Source organism: Coprinopsis cinerea, assembly GCF_000182895.1.
Source record: "Coprinopsis cinerea okayama7#130 chromosome 6 map unlocalized cont3.6, whole genome shotgun sequence".
Taxonomy (NCBI): Eukaryota; Fungi; Basidiomycota; class Agaricomycetes; order Agaricales; family Psathyrellaceae; genus Coprinopsis; species Coprinopsis cinerea.
Window position 1 is genome coordinate 853594 of NW_003307539.1, and position 28000 is coordinate 881593.

A 28000-nucleotide genomic window follows, 5' to 3' on the forward strand; every position below is an offset into this window, starting at 1 on the left:
GAACGATTTGCAGAGGCATTCGCTACGATCACACCTGAAAACTGGTATCATTTCCTATTCAATGGTATCAGTAGACGCTCGACTGCGATAAGACCCACTACATACCTTGAAACCCATGGATATAAACCAAGTGCAGAAGAATAGGCATTATTCAAAGGTATGGCTCCACCTTGGTTCTTCTCAGCAGACCAAAGATGAGCAAAGGCTATCCAAGGTCTCGAGGCATCGCCCAGCTCCGCAGCTGTTCTGGGCAGTTTGTACACACATGCGTGAGCCCCGGTAAGCTTTGCGCGATTGAATCAAGTCCTTCACATCGCCGTAAAGCAAAACGAGAAATTGTGGAATAACAGACTGGTGATGTGACGTCGAGGGACGAAGAGGAGAACGGGTGAGAAACGTTTACGCGATACCGTCTATTCGGGTCCACCGGTGCTTGTCATCGACCACCACAGCGAGCTCGACCTGGAACACGTCGAGTTAGCAGCATGTCTTCGATCAATTTGCAGTCTCATCGTGCTCAGCTCATCGCAACGGCTGTAGCGGCGTCTGTGACGACCGCAGGACTTTTTTACTCGTACAGCACCCTCACGAAGCGCCGGCGACGAAAAGAGCTCGACCTTGAAATCCGGAAAGCGCTGTCGCAGCATGACCGGGAGCATCCTCGTCCTGGACCTGAACCACCTTCACCGGGAGATATTTACATCAAAGCTTTAGAAGAAGAGGCGGCCAAGTCTATTAGGCTGCAGCAAGACGAGTACGACGAAGAGCTTATTAGAGAGCAGCTCGCCAGAAATTATGCGTTCTTTGGGGATGAGGGGATGAAAAAGGTGCGGGGAGGAAGTGTCGTCGTCGTAGGGTGCGGTGGTGTCGGGAGCTGGGCAGCTGTTATGCTCGTTAGATCGTGAGTATTCCTTGAACGTCTGTAATTCATCGTCTAATGGTTTTTGAAGAGGTGTATCCAAAATCCGACTTGTAGACTTTGACTATGTGACACTTTCGTCCTTGAATCGGCACGCAACCGCGAATCTCGCAGACGTTGGAACACCAAAAGTAAAATGCGTGGAGAGGACCTTGAAGGAGATTGCCAAGTGGGTGGAGGTCGACGCTTGCATAGACATCTGGAGGAAGGAAGAGGGAGGAGAGTTGCTCGACGGGTACGACTGGGTTGTAGGTACGTCTCTGTTCTTTCACCTCTCAATTCAGTTCCCTAATCCCGAGCAGATGCCATTGACAACATCCAGACAAAAGTCGACCTGCTGAAATACTGTCACGACAACAAACTCAAGGTAAAAGTCTCTTCGACGATCGGGTGGTCATCCGACTAACCGTCCATATCGAAGGTCTTTTCTTCAATGGGTGCCGGAGCCAAATGCGACCCTACCCGGATACAAATTAGCGACATTTCCTACACCGTCTACGACCCTCTGGCACGCTCTGTCCGACGCCGACTGCGCCTGCAAGGAGTCACCTCCGGAATCCCTGTGGTTTACTCCACCGAGGTTCCCGGCGATGTCAAGCTCCTCCCTCTTCCCGAAGAAGAGTTCCAAAAAGGACCCGTGAAGGAACTGGGAGTCTTTGATGACTTCCGAGTCCGCATCCTACCTGTTCTCGGTGCGTGACACGTCTTTCCTGCTTTCTACCTGATCTGACATTTCCGTAGGCCCTCTTCCCGCAATCTTTGGCCTCAACATCGCCTCCTACATCGTCTGTGAACTCTCTGGAAAGCCCATCTCAAACCCTCTACCCATCAAAAATCGAAAGAAGCTCTACGAGCGGATCTACCGAGACCTGTTGCATAGGGAAGGCCAACTGGCTGGTCAACAACTCAAGTACGCTTCTGGTCACCTGGAATCAAAGATTAATTTCTGACTCTTTGTTCCAGTCGACTGCCGATAGACGAAGACGATGTTGGTTTCATCTTCGAGGACTTGCATCGAGGCAGGTCCGTGATTCCACCACACGATGTGCCAACACGACCAACACTGGTCCGATGGGACTATTCAAAACCACTCACAACCGACAACGCGGTCGTCTTTGAGCACAAAGACGCCGAGAAGCACCATAGCAGTTGTTCAGGGAAGGACGGAGTCTCGCCGGCCAGCTTGTGGGGCACTGAGGTCGAAGAGATTGTCAACAGACGGTTTGAGGAGGCAAGAAAGGTTAGGCAATCGGTGATGTAAACCCTTCCTACCCTGCAACCACACACTTCCACAGATCTTCACCTGATATATGGCGTATCTATCACGAATTCATCGTTTTCGAAACGCGCATCATGGAGCTCCCAACATACATCTGAAAAAGTCGGCGATTATCCTCTTCCTTTCGCTGATGCGCGTACGATTACTGGACAGTGAGCATTCCTTCGGCTGCTTACCCAGATTTCGTTTCAGCACGTCATTTTGATGGGTGCTGGACCGACGAGCCGTCTATAAATAGTAGGCGCCGAGAAGTTATTTAATACCGTTCACAGTTTCACTCCAAGCCCCTACCTCCACAGCCCACCTCGCTCTGACCAACACCGTTTAGTATGGCTGCAGCTTCTCAACCCGTTGGCCGACAACCCTACGCACCGACCGGGATCGAAGACTGGGCCCGTTCTGATGCTTACCACAACTCGTTCTTGATAGGGGAGGACCCAGTTCTTGACGCCGTCGTGAAGAACAACAAGGCACAAGGCCTTCCTGACATTGCCGTTTCGACTGCACAGGGCAAATTGCTGAACTTGTTAGCCAAGTCGATAGGTGCAAAGAGGATTTTGGAGGTTGGCACTCTCGGAGGGTGAGTAGTACCGTACTCCACGTGCGTCAACAGTGAACTCATCAAGTTGTGATGCAGTTATTCGACGATCTGGCTTGCACGAGGCATCCCTCGCGATGGCAGGGTGGTAACATTGGAACTGTCAGAAAAGCATGCTCAAGTAGCACGGGAGAACATCACCAACGCGGGGTTCGCATCACAGGTTGAGGTGGTCGTCGGACCAGCAGCCGAAACACTGAAATCTCTTCAACCTGACCCACCATTCGACCTTGCCTTCATCGACGCAGACAAACCTGGGAACCTCACCTATTTTACAGAAGCGAAACGGCTTGTGAGGAGCGGAGGAGTCATTGTAAGTCTACCGTTATGAAGAAACTTATGCCGTGGTACATATTTTAACGACGGCGGTCTAGATTGTCGACAATGTAGTTCGCAATGGCCGTGTCGCTGACCCATCCCTCTCGGATGACAATATTGAAGGCGCCAGGAAGCTGCTAAACGGTATCAAAGGAGACAGCGAGGTCGACGCGACGACAATCGGTACCGTCGGTGAGAAGGGATACGATGGCTTCCTCTATGCTGTCAGGAAGTGATGAATACGAAGACTACGTCCTGAGTGGCCGACTCATCATAATGTCTCTCTGGCAGGGGTATTTATGGATATATCCTTTGAAAGCAACAAGAAGCGTTATGGTTACAGGAAAGCGGCACTAGTGCCGACCTCTAGGGTACTTCCAAGACTACGTTAGTTATGTTTTAATGCCCGCACATACATCTACATGTACCAAGCTCCTGGGGGGGTGTCGGTGGTAGGTCATCGCCTTCAGTCCCGCTGTCTTCCGGGCCACCGGCGGATTTTCCAGGCGGTTCAGTGGGCTCGTTGTCGTTGCTCGTTTGCCTGACTCTCCTCCGGTTCGCTTTCTTTGGTAACGTCAAGAAGGTTCTTCAAGTTGTTCACCGACAAGTTATCCTGGCTGATCGAGTCAGGGGAGTCTCGCGCAGGTTGAGCACTAGTCTGAGGGACTCCGACATGAGGGGAGGTCGTCATGCTTTCGTGCAGGGCCGGGAGCCAATCATGTATAATAACCTGATTTGATTAAGTCGCGAGAAAGGGGAACCTGGAGGGAGAAAAGTCGACTTGAGTAAGTCCTTTCAAAAATAGCGATCAACTTACCTTATATGGATTGTTAACGTTCAAGGCTGTACGAGAACCTCGAGTACGGCTCTGTGATGGAAGACGAGGCGTGGGGCAGGTAAGGATGGGGAGTGTTTTACGCGGAGAATGGCTACGATCCTCGTCCTTATATCGACAAACCACTCGCTGTGTGTACAAGCCAAGCTCCAGTTGACTCTCAATTGTCAAGGACCCACAACTTCCCTTCCGACTGTATTATGCAGGAAACAAGGCAGATAAATAATAAATGAGCACAATAAGCACTCGAACTCATTTGGATGACTCCCCTTTTATGTCTACAAAGCTTCTGCCCGTACTCAGATTCCCTCGCATAATACAAGAGCTGTGGGCACTTAATTTGCTACCATTGACAATTTCGACACCAGGACGACAGGTTGCACCTGACAACTGGATTTTCGGCTTAATCTTACGGAGAAAAGGTCAGAAGTGGATGTGTCCAGCAAATAAAGTGCGGATGGCAGTAGGGGCACTTGATCGCTAAAGCGCTAAACGGCGACCAGGGTAGGACTCCGAAGTTGTTATGGACTGCTAGCAAGAAAATACGACATCTGCATAGTTATCCCCTTCGACGATTGGGAAGAGCATCGAAACAGGCATCCGGAACATAAAGTGTAGAACTGGCCCAGGAAGTATTATACAATTTCAGTCGAAAGGATAAAGACCTACGCAAACTTTGAACCCTCCCAAAACTGAGCCTCCCTCGTCTTCTCCATGAACACCCTCAAAACAGCCATACACTCCTCCATCTTCCTTACCATCCCCAGCTTGCTATACACCGACATCATAACCTGCCAAAGCTCATAGTACCCCGCCTCAAACGTATCCAGCCCCTCATCCTCCATCCTCTTCTTCATCTCCAAAAGCGGCTTTAAAACGTCCACGGTAAGCTTCCGATCCTTCATCCACACGTTATCACATTGCTTCTTCCAGTTCTGGGACATCTTGAAGCATACCCGACGGAGCTGGTCTGTTTGCGGTGTGGCGTTGACACAGACGCGGCAGACGCATTGGATGCCGTAGGGCGCGAGGAACTCGTCGCGTTCGGCTTTGGACATGAAGTAGGAGGTGTAGGATGCGAAGATTTGAGATCCGGCTTTGATGTCCCTCAATGCGGTATATTGCAACGCGAAGGCTTTGGGGTGGAACTCTGCCTGGACGTCTGGTGTGCAGCTGGAAGATCCCCGGTCAGCTTCTACGCGCTGCCGATCGAGTAACAGATACCGACCTGTGATTGAACCTACTCCCAATGCGAGGAATAGCACCATAGCCCATGCCAAAATCACCATCCGCGTCGTCATCGTCAAACTTGACACCAAGTGCATTGGTTCTGATTATTCCGAAGACAGGACCACTCCCATCCTTCTTGTGGGAGTTGGGCAACGACATGAACGCCTCTTTATCTTCCTTCGTCATACGAGTGTTGACGAGAGTCTCGAACTGCATTTTTACCTGCTCCAGCATCACTTGGGCGGCACGGTACTTGTCAAGCTTGGTAACTTCCTCCGAGAGGGAGTTGGAGAAGAGGACGAGAGGTTGGTTGGGGTAGACCATATAAGGACGCTCGACAAGGACGGTTTCGAAGCGTTTGATGTTTCGGGTGGCAAAGACACCCATTCCCATCCCTTTGACGCGTTTAACCTCGATCTTGCTTCTGAATTGAGGCAGGCGTTTAGGGAAGCCAGGAATTGAGAAGTACTGTCGCTTGCGAATGGGGTTCGTCATCCAGATAACATACCCGTCGGGATCGGGGTTGCTCAAGTCGACTCTGCGTTCAGGAACGAGGGTGACGATCAGGTCTTCGACGGTTGCGTTGGGATTCTTTTCAGGATTGGCAGTAGGGACAAAAAGGACTGGGGAGAGGTACTCGTTCAATTCCTTCGGGACTAGTAGGCAGTCAATGTGGGATACCACTCGAGCAAGGAATTGTCGGCTTACGCGTCTCAGGGGTGACCTTTCCATATGGGAGACGAACTGACGCAGTGTGGATGAGAAAACAAAAGTACAATAATTGAGTTGAGAGAGAGAAACTCACAGGCAACTTCGACGCCCTTCCCTGCGAGCGATGCTTCATTAGGTGTGGATGTCGCAGAATAAACAGGCTAGCTGACCTTTCCTATCCGAAGGCTTCTCATAGTCCAGATTCGGGAGTGAAGCTCCGAGTCCAGAAAGGCCCCAGGTTTTCTGCTCCTCGGTGGTTTGGTAACCAGTGACAGCCGCCACCATGTCGTACATCCGCTTCAGCAGATCTCCCGCTGGTGGGGCCTCCGACCCACCACGGCTCGACGAACCTGCTGCTGCATTACCACCATGATCGTCCAGTGCACCAGATGCGTCGACAGCGTTCTTCCACCCTTGAAGCATCTGCCTCGCTGTGTCATGGGCATTGGTGGCGTTGAGTTGTTTCGCGTGCTCGGGGATGGCGCTGGTGACTAGGGCGAGGCTCGCCTGCTGGAGCGCCTCTTGTCGACTCAAGGAAGGGTTTTCATTGAGATAGTCGTCGGCGAGTTGTTCCAGAGCTTCGGTCAGTGACATGCTAGTCCCCTTGGGCTGAGGCTTTGGGAGTGTCCCGCTACCACCTGGAGAGGACTGCGGGTCCGCAGAACGACGCTGTGTAGACTTTGGCTTTGGGCGATCTGCCATCGAAGTCAAGGGTACTATGGTGTTATGAGGATTGTTGGGAAGGCTTGCGCTGAACTTTAATAGAAATACGAGTGGCGGACAAGCATGACCCTGGGTCCGATCAATACAAGATTCGATTCAAGTGGCCTCCTTGAGCGACTATTGTTCTAGAGAAGCTGGAGAGGCATCCTGCCATCAAGGTTAATGGGATATTGCCGGCATGTAATTGAAACTCCGAGAAAAGCGTAAATCGACCAGGGTTCCTGTTCAGTTTATGCCAACCAGAGTTTCGGGGACCGGTGAAAAGCGAGTGCGCGGCTTAGATTCTGAACGGGGCGATCTTCCACGCCACACGATGTCCCCCTTCCCTCGCGACGTCGTCTCGTGCGTTGGTCTAAGGGGATGGTGCCTAGTATTCTCCTGGTGTTGCGCGGTCCTAGATCGCCCAGGCCTAGACGTCATCAACCGCTGGGGAGACGGCTTTGTCTGTAGTGAAGAAAAGGGAAAGGTCAGATATCGCAGAACTGCAAACTAACTTTATACAGGGAATCTGGTCGGTTTAGCTGTAGCTGGGGAACCTGAGGAGGAGCGCGACACAAACCTCCGACTCGGGAAAGACCAAAGAAAATACATTCCTCTACTTGTTCAAAAACCTAGAATACAAGGGTGTGGTACTTTCCAGCCAAGATCTCCAACACTCCCATAGGAAAGGTATCCCTACAGAACCTACACAGACTTCGTACCCACCCAGTGGGTCGCCCACCCACTGAAAACCTCCGAAACGGGATCCAAAACAGCCGCACACTCTTCCGCCTTGCGTACCATCCCCAACTTGGTATAAACCGACTCCATGGCCTTCCAAAGACAATGGTACCCCGTTTCAAACGTATCCAACCCCTCCTCCTCCATCCTCCTCTTCATCTCCAAGAGTGGCTTCAACACGTCCACACTAAGCTTTCGATCCTTCATCCACACATTGTCGCACTGCGCCAGCCAGTTCTCGCACATCCTTTGGCATACCCGACGAAGTTGGTCCGTTTGCGGTGTAGCGTTGACACAAACGCGGCAGGCGCACATGATTCCATAGGGTGCGAGGAACTCGTCGCGTCCGGACTTGGACAACTGGTGGCCATTGTAGGCTGTGAAAATCTCAGATCCGGCTTTGATGTCCCTCACCGCCGTATATTGGAATGCGAAGGCTTTGGGGAGGAACTCTGCATGGACGTCTGGCGTGCAGCTGAAAGATCCCCGGTAAATTTCTGCTACGAACTGGGACAGATAGAATAACGGAACCAACCTGTGGTTGAACCTACTCCCAATGCGAGGAATAGCAGCATACCCCGATAACGACCCCAATGCAGCCAACGACATCAGCATCATCTTCACCATCGTTCCAGAGCGCGAAATCAACTTTACCAACCTCGATCCCGACGGGCATGTCATCTGGATGACGAGCCCTATCCGCAAGGGACGGTACTTCTCTGTTCCAGGCTTCGCTAAACCTCTTCCCCGGCTCAAAGGGAAGAAATCGAAGTTCGAGGTAAGGCGCGCCAAAGGGATGGAGATGGGTGTGTTTGCCACCCGAGACATTAAGCGGTTCGAAACCTTCCTCTTCGAGCGCCCTTATATGGTCTACCCCTGCCAACCACTCGGATTCCTTGCCGGCTCGCTCTCGGAGGAAGTCGAAAATCTTGACATCGACCAGCAGCGCCAGGTGATGTTCGCGCAGGCTGAGATCGGCTCAAGGCCATTGTTGACTCTAGGATATCGAAGGAATTATGTCATTGGCCAATTCCCACAAGGAGGATGGGAGTGGACCCATTCTCGGGATCATAAGGACCAACTCGTTGGGTATCATGTTTAGAGACAGTGAGGCCGACAATGAGTTTGGGACGAGAGATACTCGCTCAGGTCCTTGGGAACTGAAGCCCGGAGAACTGGGTCAGTTCGCGGCGATACCTGAGCATGGAGATAGCTCACGCGGCTTAGGTGTGACCTTTCCGTATGGAACGCCTAGTGGGGGATGAGAAAGCAAATTCAAGGTAATTGGGTCAAGAGAGACTGACGCCCAATATCGATGCCTTCCCCGCGAGACGATGTTTCGTGAATTTAGTTCCAAACGTAAGTAACAGACTGAACAGAGTTGAGCTGACCTTTCTTATCGGATGACTTCTCCTCACGGCCCACACTCGCAGGTGGAAGCGAACTACCCATTTCGGAGAGGTCCCAGGGTTTCGTCGCCCCGGCCGCCTGGAGACCAGTGGCAGCCAAACACACATCGTGCACACGCTCAAGCAAACTCTTCCCGAATATCGTCGGTCCGCCGCGACTAGTATTGCCACCACTCGATGAATCCGCTGTATTGCCAGTCCCACCATTCTCATGCTGCGCTGCACGACTAACGACGGTGCCAACCATCCCCAATGCGGAAGAAATAGCCTGCTGGAGTGCTTCTCTCGACTCAATGAAGGGTTGTTATCGAGAGCTCGTTGGGAAAGTAGGTCCAGGGCAGCAGCGAGCGCCGCGCCTGGACGGACCGTTGGAAGGGAGGTACTTGAACTACTACCACCAGGGGAGGACTGGTCAGACCTTTCCTTTGGGCGCTCCTGCCATCGGTGTGAGTTCAAGGGATGGGGATTACAGAAAGAACGGATGCAGGGAGAACCAGAATCTTGTTGGGGGGTTGGCAGATATACGAGTGGCGCCAGTATGACCATGGGTTCTACCGAAGAGATTGCATCTGTTTTTGTTCTAGCGAACTCGAAGCCAGAGAGAGATTAGATGAGCTCAGAAGTGGCGTCCATGAGAGAGTCCAAGTGGTCAAATGACAGATGCAGAAGCTCGCAGAGGTGACTCGAAAGAATAGAAAGTTAGCATGACACAGGGAGACATCTGCGACTAAACTTGGAAGAGCCTTTCCCACACTTACCCCTATCGACCACCCAAACCTAAGCTCCACAGGATGAATTGACCATGGTCCGCGGTTGGCGGTACAAAGTATGGGGATCCTCCAAAATGCTTGATTATAAATACTACAACGGTACAGAGGGTTAGCTTTACAAAGCTTGACGACGAACGGGACCCCGTTCATCCGTCTACATCAATGACAGTCCCCAGGCTGCCGAGCGTCCCGACCACATCCTCCAAGAGCCAAGTCCCCACGCACAGGGCGGCTCCCGCCAACAGACAGTGCAAATGGTTACAAGTACACAATACATACAAGAAATCTTGATCTTCTTTATAGATAGTTCGCGCATCTACGACACGGCTTGACGCGGAAGTTTAGAGGGGCGGAGAGAGGGAGGGTCGGGAGGAGGTATGAGGGTAGAAGTCTATTGCTGGCGGGCGGCCAACTTCTTCTGCAGCTTAGCCTGTAAGATGAAGCGGGTTAGCGAACCATTCGCAAAGGAAACGGAGAAGGGACAACGCACGTTAACAGCATCCATGTAGTCGTTGGTGACAACCCAGTGCTCCCTCTTCATGTTCTTTCCGTGGATAGCAAGAGCCAGATCCTTGGTCATGATGCCATCCTGGTCAATGACCTCCACGCACGCCGCCTCAAGGTCCTCGCAGAAGGCCTTGAGCTCAGCATTGTTGTCGAGCTTGGCCCTGTGTAGCAGACCCCTCGTCCAGGCGAAGATAGAGGCGACGGGGTTTGTTGAGGTCTCGTTGCCCTTTTGGTATTCACGGTAGTGACGGGTGACGGTTCCGTGAGCGGCTTCACTCTCGATGATCTTGCCGTCGGGGGTGAGGAGCTCGGAGGTCATCATGCCCAGGGAGCCGAAGCCTTGGGCGAGGATGTCGGATTGGACGTCACCGTCGTAGTTTTTGCAGGCCCAGACGAAGCCGCCGGAGGACTTGACTGCTTGGGCGACCATGTCGTCAATGAGTCGGTGCTCGTAGTAGATGCCGAGAGCCTCGAATTCGGCCTTGTAGGTGCTAATGAAGAACTTAGTACAGAGTCGAAGGTGAAGGGAAAACGCGTCACGTACGTATCATAGATTTCTTGGAAGATATCCTTGAAGCGGCCATCATATCGCTTGAGGATAGTATTCTTGGTTGACATGAAGAGAGGCATCTTCTTGGCAATGGCCATCTTGAAGGACGAATGGGCGAATCCGATGATAGACTACGAAATAGCCTGGTCACCTTTGGAATCTTGAAGGGAACGGGGGAGAAAACATACCTCATCAGTGTTGTACATGCTCATGGCAACACCAGGGCCCTTGAAGTCATAGACGGGGAGTTCAACGGGGGCAGATCCATCTGCGGGACTGTAGACGAGCTTGAGGCTTCCAGCGCCTGGAACGACATAGTCCGTGGATCGGTACTAAGTTCACAAAAGAATTGGTGTTAGCCATGTCGAATGGAAGATATATGGGGTAAGAATGCACACCTGATCACCGAAAGCATGTCGTCCAATGACGATGGGCTTGACCCATCCGGGAATTGGCTTGGGGATGCGTTCGAGGATGATAGGCTCCCGGAATACAGTTCCTCCAAGGATGTTTCGAATCTGGGGTGGGTGTGTAAGCAGCGGGGAATGGGCGAGGCGGTGAGGGAACGCACTGTGCCGTTGGGGCTCTTCCACATCTCCTTCAACTTGAACTCTTCGACGCGGGCCTCATCGGGAGTGATGGTAGCGCACTTGATACCGACTTGGTGCTTGAGAATAGCGTTGGCGGCATCGATGGTGACTTGGTCGTTGGTCTGCAAAAGTGTGAGGAATGCGAAGACAAAGGGATACCGCTGGTCGCGCACCTGGTCCCGGTATTCCAAACCCAAGTCAAAGTACTTGATGTCGAGTTGGAGGTAGGGAAGAATAAGCTGTGGAAACGATGGTTAGCACCCTATAAAACCCGATATTGAAAGGACCATACCTCCTCACGAATCTTCTTCCAGATGATCCTGGTCATCTCATCTCCGTCGAGCTCGACGACGGGGTTCTGGACGACGATCTTCTTGAAGGCGGTTGAGGACATTTTGTCTTCTGTGAATTGGCAGGAGTGAGCAAGAATGAGGAAATTGAAGAGGTGGTGATGGGAAGAAGGCAAGAGGCAAGAGACGGAACGGAGGGGCGGATACGGGGTTGAGTGATCACGCAAGGGTAAGAAAAAGAGCCCAGCATGTGGTCATCCGGTTCCAAGCATTGCGGCCCCTTGCTTCTTTGGCCACCGTCATCACGTCCACCTATATAATGACCAACGCGACACTCACGGTTTAGCACAAAGCTGGTTGCAAAGGATCTTGTAGCGTATGCAGGGGTAGCCAACAACGGGACGTGGGCGAGCTGAGAACGAGGCGCAAAACGGAGAGAACGTTGACCGCGGGCACAAGTCGAGAGTGCACGGGTTGTGTTGGTCGCTGTCGAGGAAAAGAGACGCAATCGAGGGCCTGCGATCTGCATTTTGGATCAACCTTGGTTCTTGCCTTATACGCTAATTTTTTCGAGCACTGGGCTGTGGAGAGAATTGGGAAAAATTTGCAAACGACTCAGCCGAAAAGGACTCGGAGGGCCGCTCGAGGCTTGGAGCTGCTTTTCGCTGGGGAACGGCGGGGCCAACAATTTTCCGGCTCGACGATGACGCGACCGCTCTTATAGGAACAACGATATCGGCGCGATGTGCGTGGGACGCAACCAGCTCGGTCGTTGTCGGGTTTCGATTATCGAGGTCGCTGCAACGTTAAACAGCTTTGGTGCTCGTCGTCGACGGTCGTCGTGGTCAATGTGTGTTGGGAAGAGAAAGAACCCTGTTGCTGTGCTCGATCCCACAATCTGGTGACTCCCCCTGTCATTTGACTGAATACATACTACTTATTATTATTTCTTCCCATTACACGTCACGATAGCGCGTCAAATGACCGAATCTATACCGCACGCCAGAGGAGATAACGTCCACCCCGGAGCTATTCCGTTGTAGAGTTGGCCACAATCGTCTACTAAAGACACTCTAGCCAGGCTATAGAACCAATTCGTCAAGAAGATGTCGTACATGCCGTCCTTCCAACGTGGGCTTCGCGATGGTCATGAGAGAAGCAACATGGTTCATCCTATTCCCTCCACCATCATGCCGCTGGGACAAAACCGCCCCTGTCGTCACACTTGGTCTTGTCTTCAACCCTTGGCTCTTGCCCAATTCAATATCAAGGTGAACAAGGCTACGTATGAGTGGCTACAACTGGCGCTCAGGACTACTGGAAGGGGCTTTGACCCGGGAGAACCCAGGGTGAACGAATTTACCTGACGCCTGTCGGTCAGAAGACAAACATGTCGAGGCCTTGCCGCAGCATCACCTTCTTTGGTCTTCTCAACGACAGCAACCAGGCTCTCGGACTCTCGACGTTCCTTTAAGCGCCGGCCGTAGGATTCTGGTGCAGCGCGCAACATTTTCGAATGGTTCTGGGATCCAAAGCTAAACCGGTCATAGGCAGCGCCTTCACAGACTAGACACAGATTCCCTGACATTTACCGGCGGTTATCGTTGGGACTTCTTGGGCGGGCTGGGTGGACAAACCTCAAGGCTATCTTTGAATCACATCAACTGTAGTTGAATGTCCCTGGTGGCCCCTCCAGATAACCTCCCCTTTCTCCGTAGAACCGACGGTAACGACTATCCAAACAATGACATCCCTCCCTAGGCTATCGTCGTCGAATCATCTCCTTCCTGGAACCCTCGCCGTCAACTTCGATGCGTCATTGAATGCGAAGCAGAGCGTTCTTGCTACGACTCAGCACCTCTACCTCGACGTCAGCACATTTCCGAACGACTGAGCGACAGGAATTCAACGGAAAGCTCTGACGCAGTCGCTATATTCGCTAGTACACACACTGTCCTACTTCTTGGAAACTACCGGAAGGAGGGTCAAGCAGTTACCGACCCTCCGGCACACCGGAATGCCCGTACTCAACTTCTCGCTACGTACGCCATCTATTGCTGGCATTAGCAAACCCCTAGCCTCCCATACTACCTGTTTAACACCCCATATCCTCAATCGGTGGATGTGAGACAGTCTGAACAGCAGCGCGTACTTCTCTTCCCGCTCTTGAACTCACCAATTTCACTCGTCCAAGTTCGAAACCGAGAGCGTTTGGGGCAGACTTGCGAAACAGATATGATGTACCCGGGATTATGGCATGAGCATCAGGACGCTGTAAAAACTGTAAGTACGAGTCGATTTCCGGGAGTCCGTCTCATCTCATCCCCCTGTCGACACAGCATTCGTCCAGATGATCCTCGAGAGGGTGCTTGAGTCGAATGTCGCTATTGCTTCAGCGCTAGGTGGCAGCCTAGTCAGCACCAATGTATAGTAGAACACTATACGATTGCCATGCATATATGCCGTGGAACACGCAGTGGAGCAAGGAGCTTGAAACTATACATACAGTGGACCACATTGCATCTACTCTGGCAGTGCAGGGGCATAGATGTTGGTCCGACTAGTATGATACTAATGGTATTGTACGTACATGCCCATCATGTATATACCAACTTGGCGGCAGCACCAGATGCTTACTTCTGGGACGGGATATCCACGTGGAGAGCTATGTACAGATAGACGGTCTGGACCGGGATTTTCCAGTTCACAGTGGGGAACCCGCATGTGAGATGTCCATGGCACCGTGAATGCCTATGAACCTGAGCGTCAGCCTCAAGTCCAACCCCTCAAATATGGTGGGATCCCCTCGCCTATGTACTGAATGAAGGCCCGTGGACGACAGCGCACCGGAGGGTAAGCCAGATGCTGACACTCACAGCACGCAGTGACCTACCCACCTTTGAGATGGCCGTGGCGCCGTGGACGCCTATGCACCTGAGCGTCAGCCTCAAGTCCAACCCCTCAAATATGGTGGGATCCCCTCGCCTATGTACTGAATGAAGGCCCGTGGACGACAGCGCACCGGAGGGTAAGCCAGATGCTGACACTCACAGCACGCAGTGACCTACCCACCTTTGAGATGGCCGTGGCGCCGTGGACGCCTATGCACCTGAGCGTCAGCCTCAAGTCCAACCCCTCGAATATGGTGGGAACCCCTCACCTATGTGCTGAATGAACGCCCGTGGACGACAGCGCACCGGAAGGTAAGCCAGATGCTGACACTCACAGCACGCAGTGACCTACCCACCTTTGAGATGGCCGTGGCGCCGTGGACGCCTATGCACCTGAGCGTCAGCCTCAAGTCCAACCCCTCGAATATGGTGGGATCCCCTCACCTATGTGCTGAATGAAGGTCCGTGGACGACAGCGCACCGGAGGGTAAGCCAGATGCTGACACTCACAGTACACAGTGAACCACGCACCTTTGAGATGGCCGTGGCGCCGTGGACGCCTGTGCACCTGAGCGTCAAGCCCAGCATCCACTACCCCATCCAAACCTATAGGGAAAGAACATCCCATCTCCCAACCCAGGAATAGACCCGTGGAAGACGGTGCACCGGAAGGTAAGCCACAGCCTCACAATGACAGGACACAGTGACCTACGTACCTTTGAAATGGCCATGGCGCCGTGGACGCCTGTGCACCTGGGCGTCAAGCCCAATATCGAGCACCCCATCCAAACCTATAGGGAAAGAGCATTCCATCTCCCAACCCAGGAATAGACCCGTGGAAGACGGTGCACCGGAAGGTAAGCCACAGCCTCACAATGACAGGACACAGTGACCTACGTACCTTTGAAATGGCCATGGCGCCGTCATTCCATCTCCCAACCCAGGAATAGACCCGTGGAAGACGGTGCACCGGAAGGTAAGCCACAGCCTCACATTCACAGGACACAGTGACCTACGTACCTTTGAAATGGCCATGGCGCCGTGCGCGGCGATGCACCTGAGGGTCAAGCCCAGCATCCACCACTCCGTCCCTGGCACCACTCTGGTTCATGCGACTTGAGCCTGACGCAGTACACAGTGGTACACTCACCTATTCCAAGGGGCTCAGCTCCATGGACGACGCTGTACCGGACGGTGAGTCTCCACTTCAGTCTCTGCAGTACATAGTGGGCAACTCACGCATGGTGGGGATACGTCACCGTGGACCACGATGGACCTGACGGTGTGATGCAACAAGGACCTGTTGCACCCTCTCAGCGGGGTTGAGCAACAAAACCAATCCACATTGGACAGTGGAGTACGCACCTGTGGGACGGAAACGACAAAGTGCCACTTACCAGAGGGACGTGCTCAACATCAGTCTAGCAGGACACAGTGGTGCACGCAGGTGTAAAAAGAAGATGGTGGCGTGGAGAACGATGTACCTGAGCGCTATCCATGCCGTGAACGATGTGGCTGTGAATGATGGGCGCAAGCCTTTCTTGGCATCCACCCAAGCCATTCCACTCATTGCTCCTGCCCCATAGCCCACAATCTCGAAAAACAACTACTCTGTGTTGACCCAAGTGTCACTCAAAGAAATCGTTGCCAGGATGCACGTGTATTGGAACCTCAATACGCATATACAACTAACTGGTCGTCTTGGCACAGGTCCACTCCGTCTTGGCACGGGTCCACTCCTTAAGCGCCCGTCGAGCGCCAAGTCCTCAGGGAGTGCCCAAAGACGAAATGCAGTCAGGTATGGGCCATTGTTATTCACTTAACCTGTAAGTACTTACTGTGCCCATGTCTCTGTTCTACGAAACGATGACTTACTCGACTACCTTAATTCCACGCCGGTCGCGGACCAAAGGGTTGTGACCCCTCCACCATAGCAATTATTTAAGGCGTAGTAGTCTAGTGGAGACAAACACTGATTTCTGTCAGAGCGGCGGGGGTTCGAATCCCTCTTCTGCGCAAACTACTCAAGAACCTTGGTGTACGAACACCCGTTCGTACACCAAGGTGCCTTGCGTAGTTCTTTGTTTTTTCTTTTTTTCTTACTTTATCCCCAGCGTCTGCGTGCCGCCATGTCTTATATTGCCTCAGCTCTGGCCACGCCCTCTCAAGTCCAGCACTGGTATTACCAGCGCCTCTACCTTAATTTAGCCATTGCTACGAACATTCATGGCATTCATGGGGTCGACGGAATTTGCGCATTCAAGTTAGTCTCCTACAGTCCTATCTACTCCACCACATTCTATGTACTGCCAGTAGTCCTAAGTCTCTCCGAAGGCCTCGACTGTCTTCCTGAACGACGAAGATGTTCCCCCACTCCCCGAGCTTGCCGACGTTCTGCCAAGGCATTCTCAAGTTGTAAACGAACTTGTGTCAACTCGGCGTGGCACTCCGCTAGGGAGTCGCGCACATCGGCGAGATCTGTTGAAGAAATTAGCAATCAAGCGAGTCAATCCCCGGGAGTGGTAACCTCACCGTCCTCAAGTTGCTCTATCTTCTCCTGGCGTCTGCCCAACTCAGCCTGAGCGAGCCTAATCTCCGTCCTGGTCGAAGAGAGGCGTGCTTCCCATTGTACTGGGGTGGGTACATTGGGTACATGCTTATCCAGAAGGTCATTAGTATGAAATGAAGGGTATTCCGCAGTTTGGCCATATCCCAAGGTCTCGAGCTGCCCCAAGCACCTGTTCACGTTGAATTGGGAATTCGGTATTAGAGGTCGGGAAGCACAGCACTCTTGCATATCCTTGAAGTCATAAGGTAGTAAAATGAGAATAGCAAGTGAAGTATAGCAAGTTTAATGCACTCTGCATCGACAAGCGCTCGCACTCGCTGCCACATCACCGTCCCGGAGATTCCGTTACAGGGATGGGAAAACACATCAAGGCCACCTCAAGGGACCTTGAGAACGCCACCATCACAAATACGGGACCTCAAGGTAACTCCACCTTGAGGGACCTCCACCTCGCAACAACACTACCGTTAGGTTTGCTGTCAACTAGGGTTTGATTTGTACGTCGAAAATAGGGAGATGTTGGAGCGGATGCTGTGAACGCGGAAACAAATCGTTGGCACGATGCTTGACAAGTCTGGACGCCGTTCGTTGACATTGAATGACAGTGACAGTGGCTGTAAAACGACAATCAATACAGTAGTATTACTGGCCTCGTTCCCTGGAATTTGGGACTGAGTATGGGCGAAAATGCAGACCAGCGCCTAAAGAACCTCTTCCTCGCGTAGGTTTCGTGGATGCTCCGGGCTCAAATTACTTCATTTCAAGTGCTGTAGAGGGCTGTATAGTAGCAATGCATGTAGAAAGCTAGTAGGGAGGATAGCAAGAAGCAGTGTACTTGGTATGTATGTGTGCGATAGCAACAAAAATGGTTCACAAGGACAACGGCGGGCGGACGAAGTCGAAAACTATACAACAGAGGCTAGGGTGGTGGTGGTGGTCTCAAAAGCTACAGCGAAGGAATACAACGGAATGGGGGGAGTATGTATCGATAACGTATGGTAAATTACGATAAATTATTGAGTAGCACCAGTTCAACGAGGTGGCCCAGGAATCCGAAGCAAGAACAATGATAGGCAGTCGGGTGTGGGGAATCAAATCGAAGACAACGGAGGAAGACAACGGAAGAAGACAAAACACAACACGGACGAAATCCGAAAAGGCGAAACCTGGGACGAGTGGGACGTGAGAAATCGTAAGTTGGAAGCATGTGCCATGGGAAGGGGCAGCAGGACGCGCCTCTGTAGAGGAATTAGGGGGATGGTTGTGTAACGATTATACGTAAATCAAAGATTAGAGATGTGCGCTTACGGGGTTCAAGTGGGAAAGGCGGGTTGGAAAGAGGAAGGACGGCTTGTGGAAAGGGAGTACAAGGGATGGGTCGCATTGAATAAAGGCAGGTAGCGTGGTCGCCTACAACACCCCGTGTTGCTTGCTCCCCAGTCCCCTAACAGGGCCAGAAATCCGGGCCCATAGAGTCAAAGAAGAGGGTGTGCGGGGCCAATGGCCTCGACGGGGTTGAAACCCATCCGCCGCCGAGCAGTCGAGAACTCCCATTTCCCTCCCATCGTGTTATATCCGACCAGTAATGCCCGACACGGACCTCTGCCGTATCTTCCTAGCCTCGGCCGTTACGTTCCAAGCTGTCTGCACGAGCTCGATGACCTTGCTGTCCTGCACACCAAGTGACAGGATGTTACGCCAGAGGCCTTGGTTGAACAGGAAGATTCGGTCGAACTGTTCTGGACGCGCTCGGGAGAGGATTTGGGCCATGGTAGCGGCGTTCGGGAATTCCTCGATGACTTGGGAGGGGAGAAGACGCCAGGCGAGGGCGTTGTGCTGGGTCTCCAAACCCATTCCATAGAGTAGGAGTAGCGGCAATGAAGGGAGGTGGAGTACAGAGATGGGGATGACGGGTAGTGTGATGACAAGGGATCCACCAGGTGAAGTACTAGGTGTCGCGGAGGGCGAATTGGATGGAATGGTTACTGTGTCCACCGTAAAACCTTTTGCGAATAGATTGGCGTCAATGGGAAGGAATAGGGGAGGTTTTGGCGATGATGAGGGATCTGCGAGAGTGGCGGCTAGGACGTGGGTGGGTAAATGAGTTGCCTGTGTCACTCTCAGTTCATATGTTTCCGGGATGGACTCTTCGATTGCCTGGGGTGGGATAACGTTAAAGTGTTGACATAGAGCACTGAACATTCCGTATTAGAAGCACTTCCACTGAGACAGGACCGACAAACTCACTCATAAGGCTCAGCCTTCGCCAGGTAGGAAGGTCGCGTCATGTCGGGGAAAAACTCGGACGGGGGAGTGGTGGGCAATCAGATTTTGGACGGTATATATACCAGAGATCGATCGGCGTCGATAAGACGTGGTCTTGCACGAGTTTGGCCTCGGGAAGCCTATGACGAGAGGTAGAAAAATCGAGATATTATCAGTAATCGACCGTCCAAAATCATACAAATGGCCAAAAATGGATTGTATCGTGCAAGTCTTGAGGTGACGACGGACAAGGAAGCGGAAGGGGGAGGGAAGGAGGACCGGAACGATAGCGAGGGAAAAGCACGGAAGGACACGTACTTTATAGCCCAACTTCTCGGCAAGATGCTCGGGAGGCGCAGCGAACAAGTGCCTAAGTAACACCAGGCTCTTTAAGGCATCAAAAAAGTCGAAATCAAAGGCGACATGACGTTTTCCTTTGAGGGCTGAGATGAGCCTCTTTGCCCAAGAGATTAGATCACTCCCCTTCGGGGTTATAGGGTACCTATATCTGACCTCTGGAAAAACTTGGGGGCCAGCAGGTGCTGGGCGGGACCATCTGGACGGTCTGCTGTTTGACGCAAATGCCAAATGGAGGTGGAGTCAAAGCCACGAGGTAGCTTTAAGTGTTTCCGGGCCCATGATACCAAAACGATGATGATGATGACTGACAAGATCGCTGACGGGCTCGGAATCTGAGGATTAAAAGCGCTGTTGGTGAGTGCACCGATGGAACGGAAATGTGACGGGCGCCTTTTTAACTTACGAGAGATGCGGCTGACCGAATCCATCGAACTCCTAGGCGATAGTCGCTTCAAGATCAAGTCATAGATTGCGCTCACAAGTCGAACGGCCTTCCCGGCGCTTTGAAAGAAAAAGTTCAATGACAAGTGGAGATTCAAGTCCGCTCCTGATCCACTTCAGTCTCTGCAGTACATAGTGGGCAACTCACGCATGGTGGGGATACGTCACCGTGGACCACGATGGACCTGACGGTGTGATGCAACAAGGACCTGTTGCACCCTCTCAGCGGGGTTGAGCAACAAAACCAATCCACATTGGACAGTGGAGTACGCACCTGTGGGACGGAAACGACAAAGTGCCACTTACCAGAGGGACGTGCTCAACATCAGTCTAGCAGGACACAGTGGTGCACGCAGGTGTAAAAAGAAGATGGTGGCGTGGAGAACGATGTACCTGAGCGCTATCCATGCCGTGAACGATGTGGCTGTGAATGATGGGCGCAAGCCTTTCTTGGCATCCACCCAAGCCATTCCACTCATTGCTCCTGCCCCATAGCCCACAATCTCGAAAAACAACTACTCTGTGTTGACCCAAGTGTCACTCAAAGAAATCGTTGCCAGGATGCACGTGTATTGGAACCTCAATACGCATATACAACTAACTGGTCGTCTTGGCACAGGTCCACTCCGTCTTGGCACGGGTCCACTCCTTAAGCGCCCGTCGAGCGCCAAGTCCTCAGGGAGTGCCCAAAGACGAAATGCAGTCAGGTATGGGCCATTGTTATTCACTTAACCTGTAAGTACTTACTGTGCCCATGTCTCTGTTCTACGAAACGATGACTTACTCGACTACCTTAATTCCACGCCGGTCGCGGACCAAAGGGTTGTGACCCCTCCACCATAGCAATTATTTAAGGCGTAGTAGTCTAGTGGAGACAAACACTGATTTCTGTCAGAGCGGCGGGGGTTCGAATCCCTCTTCTGCGCAAACTACTCAAGAACCTTGGTGTACGAACACCCGTTCGTACACCAAGGTGCCTTGCGTAGTTCTTTGTTTTTTCTTTTTTTCTTACTTTATCCCCAGCGTCTGCGTGCCGCCATGTCTTATATTGCCTCAGCTCTGGCCACGCCCTCTCAAGTCCAGCACTGGTATTACCAGCGCCTCTACCTTAATTTAGCCATTGCTACGAACATTCATGGCATTCATGGGGTCGACGGAATTTGCGCATTCAAGTTAGTCTCCTACAGTCCTATCTACTCCACCACATTCTATGTACTGCCAGTAGTCCTAAGTCTCTCCGAAGGCCTCGACTGTCTTCCTGAACGACGAAGATGTTCCCCCACTCCCCGAGCTTGCCGACGTTCTGCCAAGGCATTCTCAAGTTGTAAACGAACTTGTGTCAACTCGGCGTGGCACTCCGCTAGGGAGTCGCGCACATCGGCGAGATCTGTTGAAGAAATTAGCAATCAAGCGAGTCAATCCCCGGGAGTGGTAACCTCACCGTCCTCAAGTTGCTCTATCTTCTCCTGGCGTCTGCCCAACTCAGCCTGAGCGAGCCTAATCTCCGTCCTGGTCGAAGAGAGGCGTGCTTCCCATTGTACTGGGGTGGGTACATTGGGTACATGCTCGCTGCGTTCGACAGGTTCCTTGGGAGGTCGAAGGTTTTGGTAAAGACGACTTTTGGCGAAGTGTTGGTAGTAGAAGACATAAGCTTGTCCGTAACCGAGTTTCAGTTCCTTCTGAACCATGGCGATGTCGAACGCGTCCAGCCAAGGGCAATGGCGACCGGCAACTAAGCACCTTCCGCACGAAAAGTCGTTTGGTGCCAATACACAGGCGCCGGGGCTGCGAATGCACTCCTGCGTGTCACACGACTTGTGTTGCATACGATTAGTGCTATACGTCCACCCCCGAGTGGCCTGTACGCACCATATCAACATTCTTGAAAAGCCATCGTTCAAACCGCTCACGATCCCCGTATGCGTCAGAGAGAGCCCTGAACACTCTCTCAAAGCCAACTTCGAGCGACCCATCCCAGTCGTTAGGTGCCATGTTGTTAACGGTCAGCAGCCGTGGGTAGAGGAGTGAGAGAGAGGGAGAGAGGGAGAAATTCTTGAGAAATGGTCTGGTATAAATATGTACTACATTCGCGCCAAGCCACCCTCATCTCTCTTTTGCTAATTGGGATACCACGAATACTCGAGCTTCGCGAACTGCCCGAGTCATCTCCTCCAACAACACCTGCATATTCAGCACTGCTTCCATTGATTCCGACACTGCTTGAATCACTTCGGCTTGGTTGTCGCCCGTTATGTCCTCCGCATAGTCTCCAATGTATGCCAGGTGTGGTCGAATATCGGCAACGTGGAAGTCGAATCTGGCTGTCTCACAGTCCAGGAATTCAAGGACTGCCTGCGTCAACACCTCCACAATCGCAGTAAAGCAACCAAGACCTACTTCGCTTCATTTTCTGCAGGAACTCTACACGTCTCTCCAACGCTGGATTCTGGGGGTTGAATGTTTGAGACGCCATTGTTGATCTGGAGGATGGTTTTCGTCCGCCTCGAGCTTCGTCGTTGAGGATCAGTGGGTTGTTGTTGGTCAAGCGTCAAGTGGAAACTCCGTGTAAATCCGCTCTTGGCCAGAATTTAGCGCCCGGGCTGGGCCACGTGCCCACACCCTCGTAACTTGGGCAAACCACACATATGTCCAATCTCAGAACAAGCCTAACACCGGTATGTGCCAAGGCTCGAACACGGGACTAAATTCAAGTTGCCAGATGTGGTGTACAACCCACTAGTATGTGCCATTCGGTGTGTGCGAGGGCTTTGCCAAGCCTTCGCGACCGGACTTTGAATGCATTTTCATTTCGTTCAAGCTGTGCCGTCCAGTGTCCTTGTCTGCCCCTGTATCCTGTTCAACCACAACCACATGCCCACCTTACCAGAGTTCGACTTGAGTGCCGCGGCACAGCTTTCGTTCAAGATGGCCCGATACTGCCAGCAACTCATGAAGAGGGAGATAGACAGCAGCTGGAAAGGCTTTCCTTCTCTGCCGGTTGCTGACGGGCTGGACCTCAGCCTCAGGATGGAAGGTCTCCAGCTGGTTCGTGTTGTCGATGAAGCACACTCAAACCCAGGTTTGCTTCCTGCTCCGATGAAAAGTCTGTTCTAACTCGGAAGATAGTACGGCTAGACTGGAAATTCGATGATTACGCGCCTCATCTTGTCCAAGCCCAACTTTCCGGGGCCGATCCTCGGTTAGCCTCCCTGGCTGCTAGGTTCCCTGCTCCCAAAGGGGAGCCATACCGTACTCAGCCCCACTGTATCATCGATCACGCGGGAGTTATTGGATGGTGGTATCTCCCCGGTTGCATTTCGGAGTCGAGACAGGTGCATAGTGGCCACGGCGATTCATACTTATGTGCTAATCTAACTTGAATCTACCCTTACTTTCCAGCGTACGATCTACCACTCAGTACAGCGACTCAGCCATATGCCTTGTACCCCGATCCAGACCACATCGCAAGGCAATTGGCGCGATCATCCTGATCGTTTTGGCTCTGGCGCCGTGGTGGACGGACTGAAAGCTGGCGTTGCTACTTTTTCTGTTTGCTGGTTCCAGCGTGGCCATGCGGTGGGTGGGTCCTCTTCCACCATCGATTTCCGTCTCTAACACTTCAGGCAGGGTGCTGAAGACTTTCCTGCACCTTCGGCGACGCTGAAGGACCCAAAAAACCATCAATTCATCAAGGATATGACCGAGAGTTTTGCGGTTCTTGGCGCTGTTCTGGCAGTCACACAGCCTTGGCTTTTCGACGCTGGAATGGAGGTCTTAGAAAACCTCCACACGAAATGCATTTCCGTCAACAACAGCAAAGTACTTGACGGGATCCTTGGCTTCTGGTCAAATCCTTTCACGGCTTTTTCAGTCATCTGCAATCGCGAGACCCTTATTCATCGTGATTTGTCGAGTCCCCAGTGGTGCTATGATCTGGTATATACGGGAGGTCGATATCAGAATGGACGATTTGAAAGTCCAACGCTGGGTCGACGTTTCCTCTACGACCCTGGAACCGTCATGGTTGGTCTTGGCAACCTCATACACCATGGAGTCGCACCCGTCGAGGGAGACCGGTTCTGTATTGTGTCGTATTTCCGAAGCTCTATGCTTGAGAGAGCTTCCCACTATCGCAACGCCAAAGCCCCCACAATTCATCAACTACAAAACTTTTATTTCCAGCTACTTGTAGATCCTCCAGCGTAGTTCAGCTCTGTCCCTGAATACCAACACATCGTCTGCGGCAGGAATTCCTTGTCTTGGCGTTCTCAGTCTAACCCATGTCCAAATGGCTGTCTCCATCGTCAACTGGATTTCTAGAACTTGTTTTATCCGCGCCCAGCTCTGAATTCCCACGTTGAAGGTTGACTTCATCATGCAAGGACAATCTGGGGACATCCGACCAAAAGACGCTTCCCAGAGGCTGGCGAGCTACATACGAATTGCCACGAACGCTCTTAAGAACGGGATGGACCCCAATGAAGCCCTCCGGGAAGTTGACGCCGACGACCTACATCTACAAGAAGCTGCGGTCCAAATTGTTCTAATACTGTGGAAAGCAGTACCAAAGGGTGTGTATGCAGCTGAACGAACGCCAAGCCTTTGTGTTGACTGAAGACATACATATTCCCTAGCTAACTCCATTGGTTCTCCCTCTGTCGAAACGTCAGGGACTTTGCCCGACACTACAGGCGGTGGTGACCCTTCGAGAGGCCCGAACGGTGCGTATGTAGCTGAAAACGCCAAGCCTTTGTGTTGACTGTAGACATATTCCCTAGCTAATCCCGTCGGTTCTCCCTCTATAGAAATGCCAGGGACTTCGCTCAACGGCGTAGGTGAGGGTGACCCTTCGAGCACTGTTATCGAATGGTTTTTGCCTGGAATCCTGTCTGGAAACGTGAGTAGTTTTATATCGCAAAACTGATTCTAGTGGCGTTAATGTTCCATTTTTGAAGTAATTTACATGGCTACCTCTTGTACTCTGTGTATTGAAATGGAGTCGTTTCAAATTCTTTACCATTTTACCGATTTCCCTTTGGACTTGGCAACTGACAGGCGCTCGGCTTTATATTTTGTTTACGATGGAACTTTAGGGCTGACACATTCCGGACTGATCTCAAAACCCCTTACCGCGAGTCGGCCTCGCTCTTCTCTCTCTTCCTCATGCCTCCAATTCCCTCGTTCGACCTTACCGATGGCGCCCGCCTTACCGAAGCCTTTGGGAGATACTGTCAAAACACTCTCAGACGACGGTTCGACAGCAAAGTTGTCCCGATCCCAACGGATATCACACCGGGTCTGCGAGCTGAAGGTGTACAGATTGTGAACGTTGTAGAAAAGGCTTGGGATGGCATGCCTTGTGAGTACATCTCCAATTGTCTCCCAATCTCGTAGCTAACGTGCATTTTCGGGCAGTGGTGCTCAAATGGAACCTTTCCGACTATTTTCGAGACCAGGTTAACGCTTCCGAATCGCACAGGCGGGAAACTCAGCACAGATACGCGCCGCTAGGAAAGCGCTGTAGCACTGGCCTCCTACCACTGATCACCGACACCCAGCTCTTCGTGGATGCCAGTGGAAACGTGGGTCTGTGGTACCTTCCGGGGATTTTGTCGAGGCAGCGTGAGGTGAGTACCAGGCGCCTGTTCTCGCTTAACCCCCTTACGCTATCCAGGAAAATATGCTGCGTGCTCTCAAAGCGTTCTCGGATCACGCCCAAACGTGTCTCGCAAAGCTTCCTGAAGACGAAGGTCTAAACCGCTACCAAGAATCCCCAAGCTTCGCGCTCGCCAGTGGCGTCACTTCACTCTCCTTGCTCAAGTACGCACCTTCCGTAGGTGCTCCACTGGGTTCAGAGTTGAATAGGCGTTGACGTTGCCACACAGATCAACCGCCCTGGTGCCTCACGAGAGTTTTTGGGCAGTTCCGCACCCCCGACCCTTCAGCTCCTTCAAGACACCATGGAGACGTTTGTCGTATTGGGAGGCATCATCGCTGTCACTCAGCCCTGGCTATTCGACGCCGGTCTGTCAATACTCGAAATGCTACATGGGCGCCGCATTCCTGTCTCTGACCCCATCAACCTTCGTCGAGTCATCGGATTCTGGACATCACCCTTCACGACCTTCGACCTCATTATCAACCGCGAAACCGTGCCTCAACGCAACATCCAAAGTCCGTGGTGGGCGTACGACCTGGTCTGGACCTTGGGTAATCACAACGGACGCCTTGAGTGCCCAGGTTTGGGCTATCGGTTCTTGGTGCAGGGTGGAACCATCTTGGTGGGGGTGTTTGGATGTCTGGAATTCGGTATAGCCCCTTCCAGAGGAGAGCAGGTAAACATCATTTGCAGCTCGTACGAAAAGGTCCTTGATTTGAGTCCTCATCACTTTAATCCCAACCCTCCAACTCTATCGAAATGGCAGCGTTTCTTTTCCCAGTCGGATGTACAAGCACATGGTATCAGTAGCTAAGTTATCGTAGTTACTTCGAAATTCATCCTTGGCTTTTGTATGCGATGTAAATGCTATTCAAGTTGTTTTCAAGGGTTCTTATCTGGGTTTCATTTACACCAATCAAGCGCTCAATCACTATGATCAACTCCTGATACAACCCTAAGACTGCCTCGAGGTCTGCGATGTCACATTCGACCAATTTCTCGGGTGGGTGGTGTTCGAACCACCACGACGTGAGCAATTCCTCGAGTTTTGGTGGGCTTGGCTCTTCTTCGAGCCACCATTGCCTGCCAAGGGCGTTGTTGCGTTCTTCACAAGGATTGGCATCCGGATCACAACCGCATTGCCAAGAGGACATCCGCTCAGGGCAAAAGTGCCCGTGCACGGCGAGATCCACCAGTTGCGAAAGGTGGCCCAGGGCGGGGATTGGATCATGATGGACGTTTGGGGTGACCGCCAAGAATGCTTGGAAGCACTCAAGCGCGATAACCTGGCTGGTCAGCGCAGGCATAGGCGATTGAACATGGAATGCTCACAATCTCAGCTTCAAACGCTGCCCAGAACGTACCACCCTTCAAAATTGTTGAGGGTGGGCTCCTTCTTATCGCGTGCCCAGAAAAATGTACCCTGTGACCAAGAAAAGTAAGGAAAGACTTCCATTTGGCTGAGTCCCATGTGTTCATCCAGGGTGCACGCATCGTGTGTAGGGTTGGGGAGGAGGCGGTTTCGAAAGTAAGATTGGGATATAGAAATATATAGCCTACGTATATAGCCACGTGCTTATAAGTTACTACATTTGGGCGATCTCACCCTTCCCTTGGGCGCGGTGCGGCATCGATCGAGGGCCCACGAACTTTTCATAGGCTTGTTTTGTTTCTTGAATGGCACTCTGAATAGAGTCCAGACTCGCTTGGGCTAGCTTGAGGTCGTTATCAATAAGAGCGAGCGACTTCTCCGTGATGGCGTTGGCCTGGTCGAGCTGCTGGTCGAGTTTGCCGGACAAATCGATTTTCAGTGCTTCAAGTGATAGCGAGGTGGATTTCTGAACGGCGGCATCAAGTTGTTCCTTCTGCGCGCGCCAAGCCGCGACCAATTGTGGAAGACTCAACGTCTTGGGAGAATCTTGGTTCCACCAATCATCAACGTAATCCGGGAGGATAGGATCAGAAACCTCCTGTTCAACCGAAACAGCTTCGGCAACAATGGAGGGAACGGTCAGATGGAGCGACAAAGCAACCTTCGTCAGTTTAGTAAGGGCGTTGGGGCGGGAGACATGGTGGTTGAATCTCAGCGCTAAAGAGCTGAAGAGCATCATAGCTGAATGCTACACTGCACTTAGCAAGGGTGAAAGATGGAAACCGGATGAACTCACCAGATCGTCGGCAAATTGGTTGATAAACGCCCGCCGCTTCTCCACAGTCAAGGCAGGGTATCTTTCATTCCAAGCTACTCCACAGGCCCGTAGCCTGGACGAGAGATAGTTGAGAAGTGATAGATGATCGTCCAGACTGAGGCCAATAAGTGCGCCGGCCTCTGAAAGGAAACTGGGACTCTCGGAAGGGGTGGACAT

The 28000-nt window shown here is 52.1% G+C and overlaps 14 protein-coding genes across 14 annotated transcripts; 5 read left to right on the top strand and 9 right to left on the bottom strand.

Annotated features, from left to right (window-relative positions):
- Positions 1-485: 485 nt before the first annotated feature.
- Positions 486-2540, top strand: CC1G_15558 (ubiquitin-protein ligase molybdopterin-converting factor; the record flags this gene model as incomplete). The annotated part of the gene is made up of 7 exons (XM_002910970.1): positions 486-901; positions 951-1171; positions 1222-1286; positions 1341-1611; positions 1661-1829; positions 1883-2159; positions 2215-2540. 7 exons carry the CDS (start codon positions 486-488, stop codon positions 2224-2226), a joined length of 1431 nt encoding a protein of 476 aa, XP_002911016.1. The 3' UTR covers positions 2227-2540.
- On the top strand, positions 2528-3350 carry CC1G_15559 (O-methyltransferase family 3 protein; the record flags this gene model as incomplete). The annotated part of the gene is made up of 3 exons (XM_002910971.1): positions 2528-2778; positions 2836-3109; positions 3171-3350. The coding sequence occupies 3 exons, from the start codon at positions 2528-2530 to the stop codon at positions 3348-3350; spliced, it is 705 nt and encodes a 234-aa protein (XP_002911017.1).
- A 275-nt stretch (positions 3351-3625) lies between these two features.
- Positions 3626-3805, bottom strand: CC1G_15560 (hypothetical protein; the record flags this gene model as incomplete). Its single annotated transcript, XM_002910972.1, has 1 exon — positions 3626-3805. The coding sequence occupies one exon, from the start codon at positions 3803-3805 to the stop codon at positions 3626-3628; it is 180 nt and encodes a 59-aa protein (XP_002911018.1).
- Positions 3806-4553: 748 nt separating this feature from the next.
- On the bottom strand, positions 4554-6600 carry CC1G_11463 (hypothetical protein). Its single transcript, XM_001837766.2, has 5 exons — positions 6061-6600; positions 5985-6005; positions 5888-5923; positions 5178-5835; positions 4554-5122 (listed from the first exon to the last, which is right to left on the bottom strand). The coding sequence occupies exons 1-5, from the start codon at positions 6590-6592 to the stop codon at positions 4615-4617; spliced, it is 1755 nt and encodes a 584-aa protein (XP_001837818.1). The 5' UTR covers positions 6593-6600; the 3' UTR covers positions 4554-4614.
- A 422-nt stretch (positions 6601-7022) lies between these two features.
- CC1G_11464 (hypothetical protein) lies at positions 7023-7579 on the bottom strand (the record flags this gene model as incomplete). The annotated part of the gene is made up of 2 exons (XM_001837767.2): positions 7023-7057; positions 7339-7579. 2 exons carry the CDS (start codon positions 7577-7579, stop codon positions 7023-7025), a joined length of 276 nt encoding a protein of 91 aa, XP_001837819.2.
- Positions 7580-7889: 310 nt separating this feature from the next.
- CC1G_15561 (hypothetical protein) lies at positions 7890-8598 on the top strand (the record flags this gene model as incomplete). Its single annotated transcript, XM_002910973.1, has 3 exons — positions 7890-8285; positions 8335-8512; positions 8561-8598. The coding sequence occupies 3 exons, from the start codon at positions 7890-7892 to the stop codon at positions 8596-8598; spliced, it is 612 nt and encodes a 203-aa protein (XP_002911019.1).
- Positions 8599-9903: 1305 nt separating this feature from the next.
- Positions 9904-12308, bottom strand: CC1G_11465 (isocitrate dehydrogenase; the record flags this gene model as incomplete). Its single annotated transcript, XM_001837768.2, has 9 exons — positions 11789-12308; positions 11452-11561; positions 11333-11398; positions 11141-11281; positions 10968-11087; positions 10758-10901; positions 10564-10700; positions 10003-10510; positions 9904-9942 (listed from the first exon to the last, which is right to left on the bottom strand). Exons 2-9 carry the CDS (start codon positions 11551-11553, stop codon positions 9904-9906), a joined length of 1257 nt encoding a protein of 418 aa, XP_001837820.1. The 5' UTR covers positions 11554-11561; positions 11789-12308.
- A 3973-nt stretch (positions 12309-16281) lies between these two features.
- CC1G_15562 (hypothetical protein) lies at positions 16282-17137 on the bottom strand (the record flags this gene model as incomplete). Its single annotated transcript, XM_002910974.1, has 5 exons — positions 16282-16296; positions 16387-16516; positions 16715-16734; positions 16766-16818; positions 16873-17137. 5 exons carry the CDS (start codon positions 17135-17137, stop codon positions 16282-16284), a joined length of 483 nt encoding a protein of 160 aa, XP_002911020.1.
- A 1341-nt stretch (positions 17138-18478) lies between these two features.
- CC1G_15563 (hypothetical protein) lies at positions 18479-19197 on the bottom strand (the record flags this gene model as incomplete). The annotated part of the gene is made up of 2 exons (XM_001837770.1): positions 18479-19103; positions 19157-19197. 2 exons carry the CDS (start codon positions 19195-19197, stop codon positions 18479-18481), a joined length of 666 nt encoding a protein of 221 aa, XP_001837822.1.
- Positions 19198-21202: 2005 nt separating this feature from the next.
- CC1G_12946 (hypothetical protein) lies at positions 21203-22448 on the bottom strand (the record flags this gene model as incomplete). Its single annotated transcript, XM_001837771.2, has 6 exons — positions 21203-21278; positions 21332-21362; positions 21417-21789; positions 21845-22027; positions 22106-22323; positions 22373-22448. 6 exons carry the CDS (start codon positions 22446-22448, stop codon positions 21203-21205), a joined length of 957 nt encoding a protein of 318 aa, XP_001837823.2.
- Positions 22449-22846: 398 nt separating this feature from the next.
- Positions 22847-24181, top strand: CC1G_12947 (hypothetical protein; the record flags this gene model as incomplete). Its single annotated transcript, XM_001837772.1, has 4 exons — positions 22847-23054; positions 23102-23307; positions 23375-23551; positions 23603-24181. 4 exons carry the CDS (start codon positions 22847-22849, stop codon positions 24179-24181), a joined length of 1170 nt encoding a protein of 389 aa, XP_001837824.1.
- Positions 24182-24350: 169 nt separating this feature from the next.
- On the top strand, positions 24351-26448 carry CC1G_12948 (hypothetical protein; the record flags this gene model as incomplete). Its single annotated transcript, XM_001837773.2, has 7 exons — positions 24351-24546; positions 24610-24696; positions 24754-24872; positions 25112-25334; positions 25391-25602; positions 25650-25808; positions 25861-26448. The coding sequence occupies 7 exons, from the start codon at positions 24351-24353 to the stop codon at positions 26446-26448; spliced, it is 1584 nt and encodes a 527-aa protein (XP_001837825.2).
- A 22-nt stretch (positions 26449-26470) lies between these two features.
- CC1G_15564 (hypothetical protein) lies at positions 26471-26941 on the bottom strand (the record flags this gene model as incomplete). The annotated part of the gene is made up of 1 exon (XM_002910975.1): positions 26471-26941. The coding sequence occupies one exon, from the start codon at positions 26939-26941 to the stop codon at positions 26471-26473; it is 471 nt and encodes a 156-aa protein (XP_002911021.1).
- Positions 26942-27220: 279 nt separating this feature from the next.
- Positions 27221-28000, bottom strand: CC1G_15565 (hypothetical protein; the record flags this gene model as incomplete). Its single annotated transcript, XM_002910976.1, has 2 exons — positions 27221-27754; positions 27803-28000. The coding sequence occupies 2 exons, from the start codon at positions 27998-28000 to the stop codon at positions 27221-27223; spliced, it is 732 nt and encodes a 243-aa protein (XP_002911022.1).

Excerpts from the sequence above, each read along its gene's own strand:
- CC1G_11463 (XM_001837766.2), bottom strand. The coding sequence starts at position 6,592 with ATGGCAGATCGCCCAAAGCCAAAGTCTACACAGCGTCGTTCTGCGGAC. Across the intron at positions 6,006-6,060 it reads GAAGCCTTCGGATAGGAAAG|GGAAGGGCGTCGAAGTTGCC; the intron begins GTCAGCTAGCCT and ends CATCGCTCGCAG. Across the intron at positions 5,123-5,177 it reads GGGAGTAGGTTCAATCACAG|CTGCACACCAGACGTCCAGG; the intron begins GTCGGTATCTGT and ends GGGATCTTCCAG.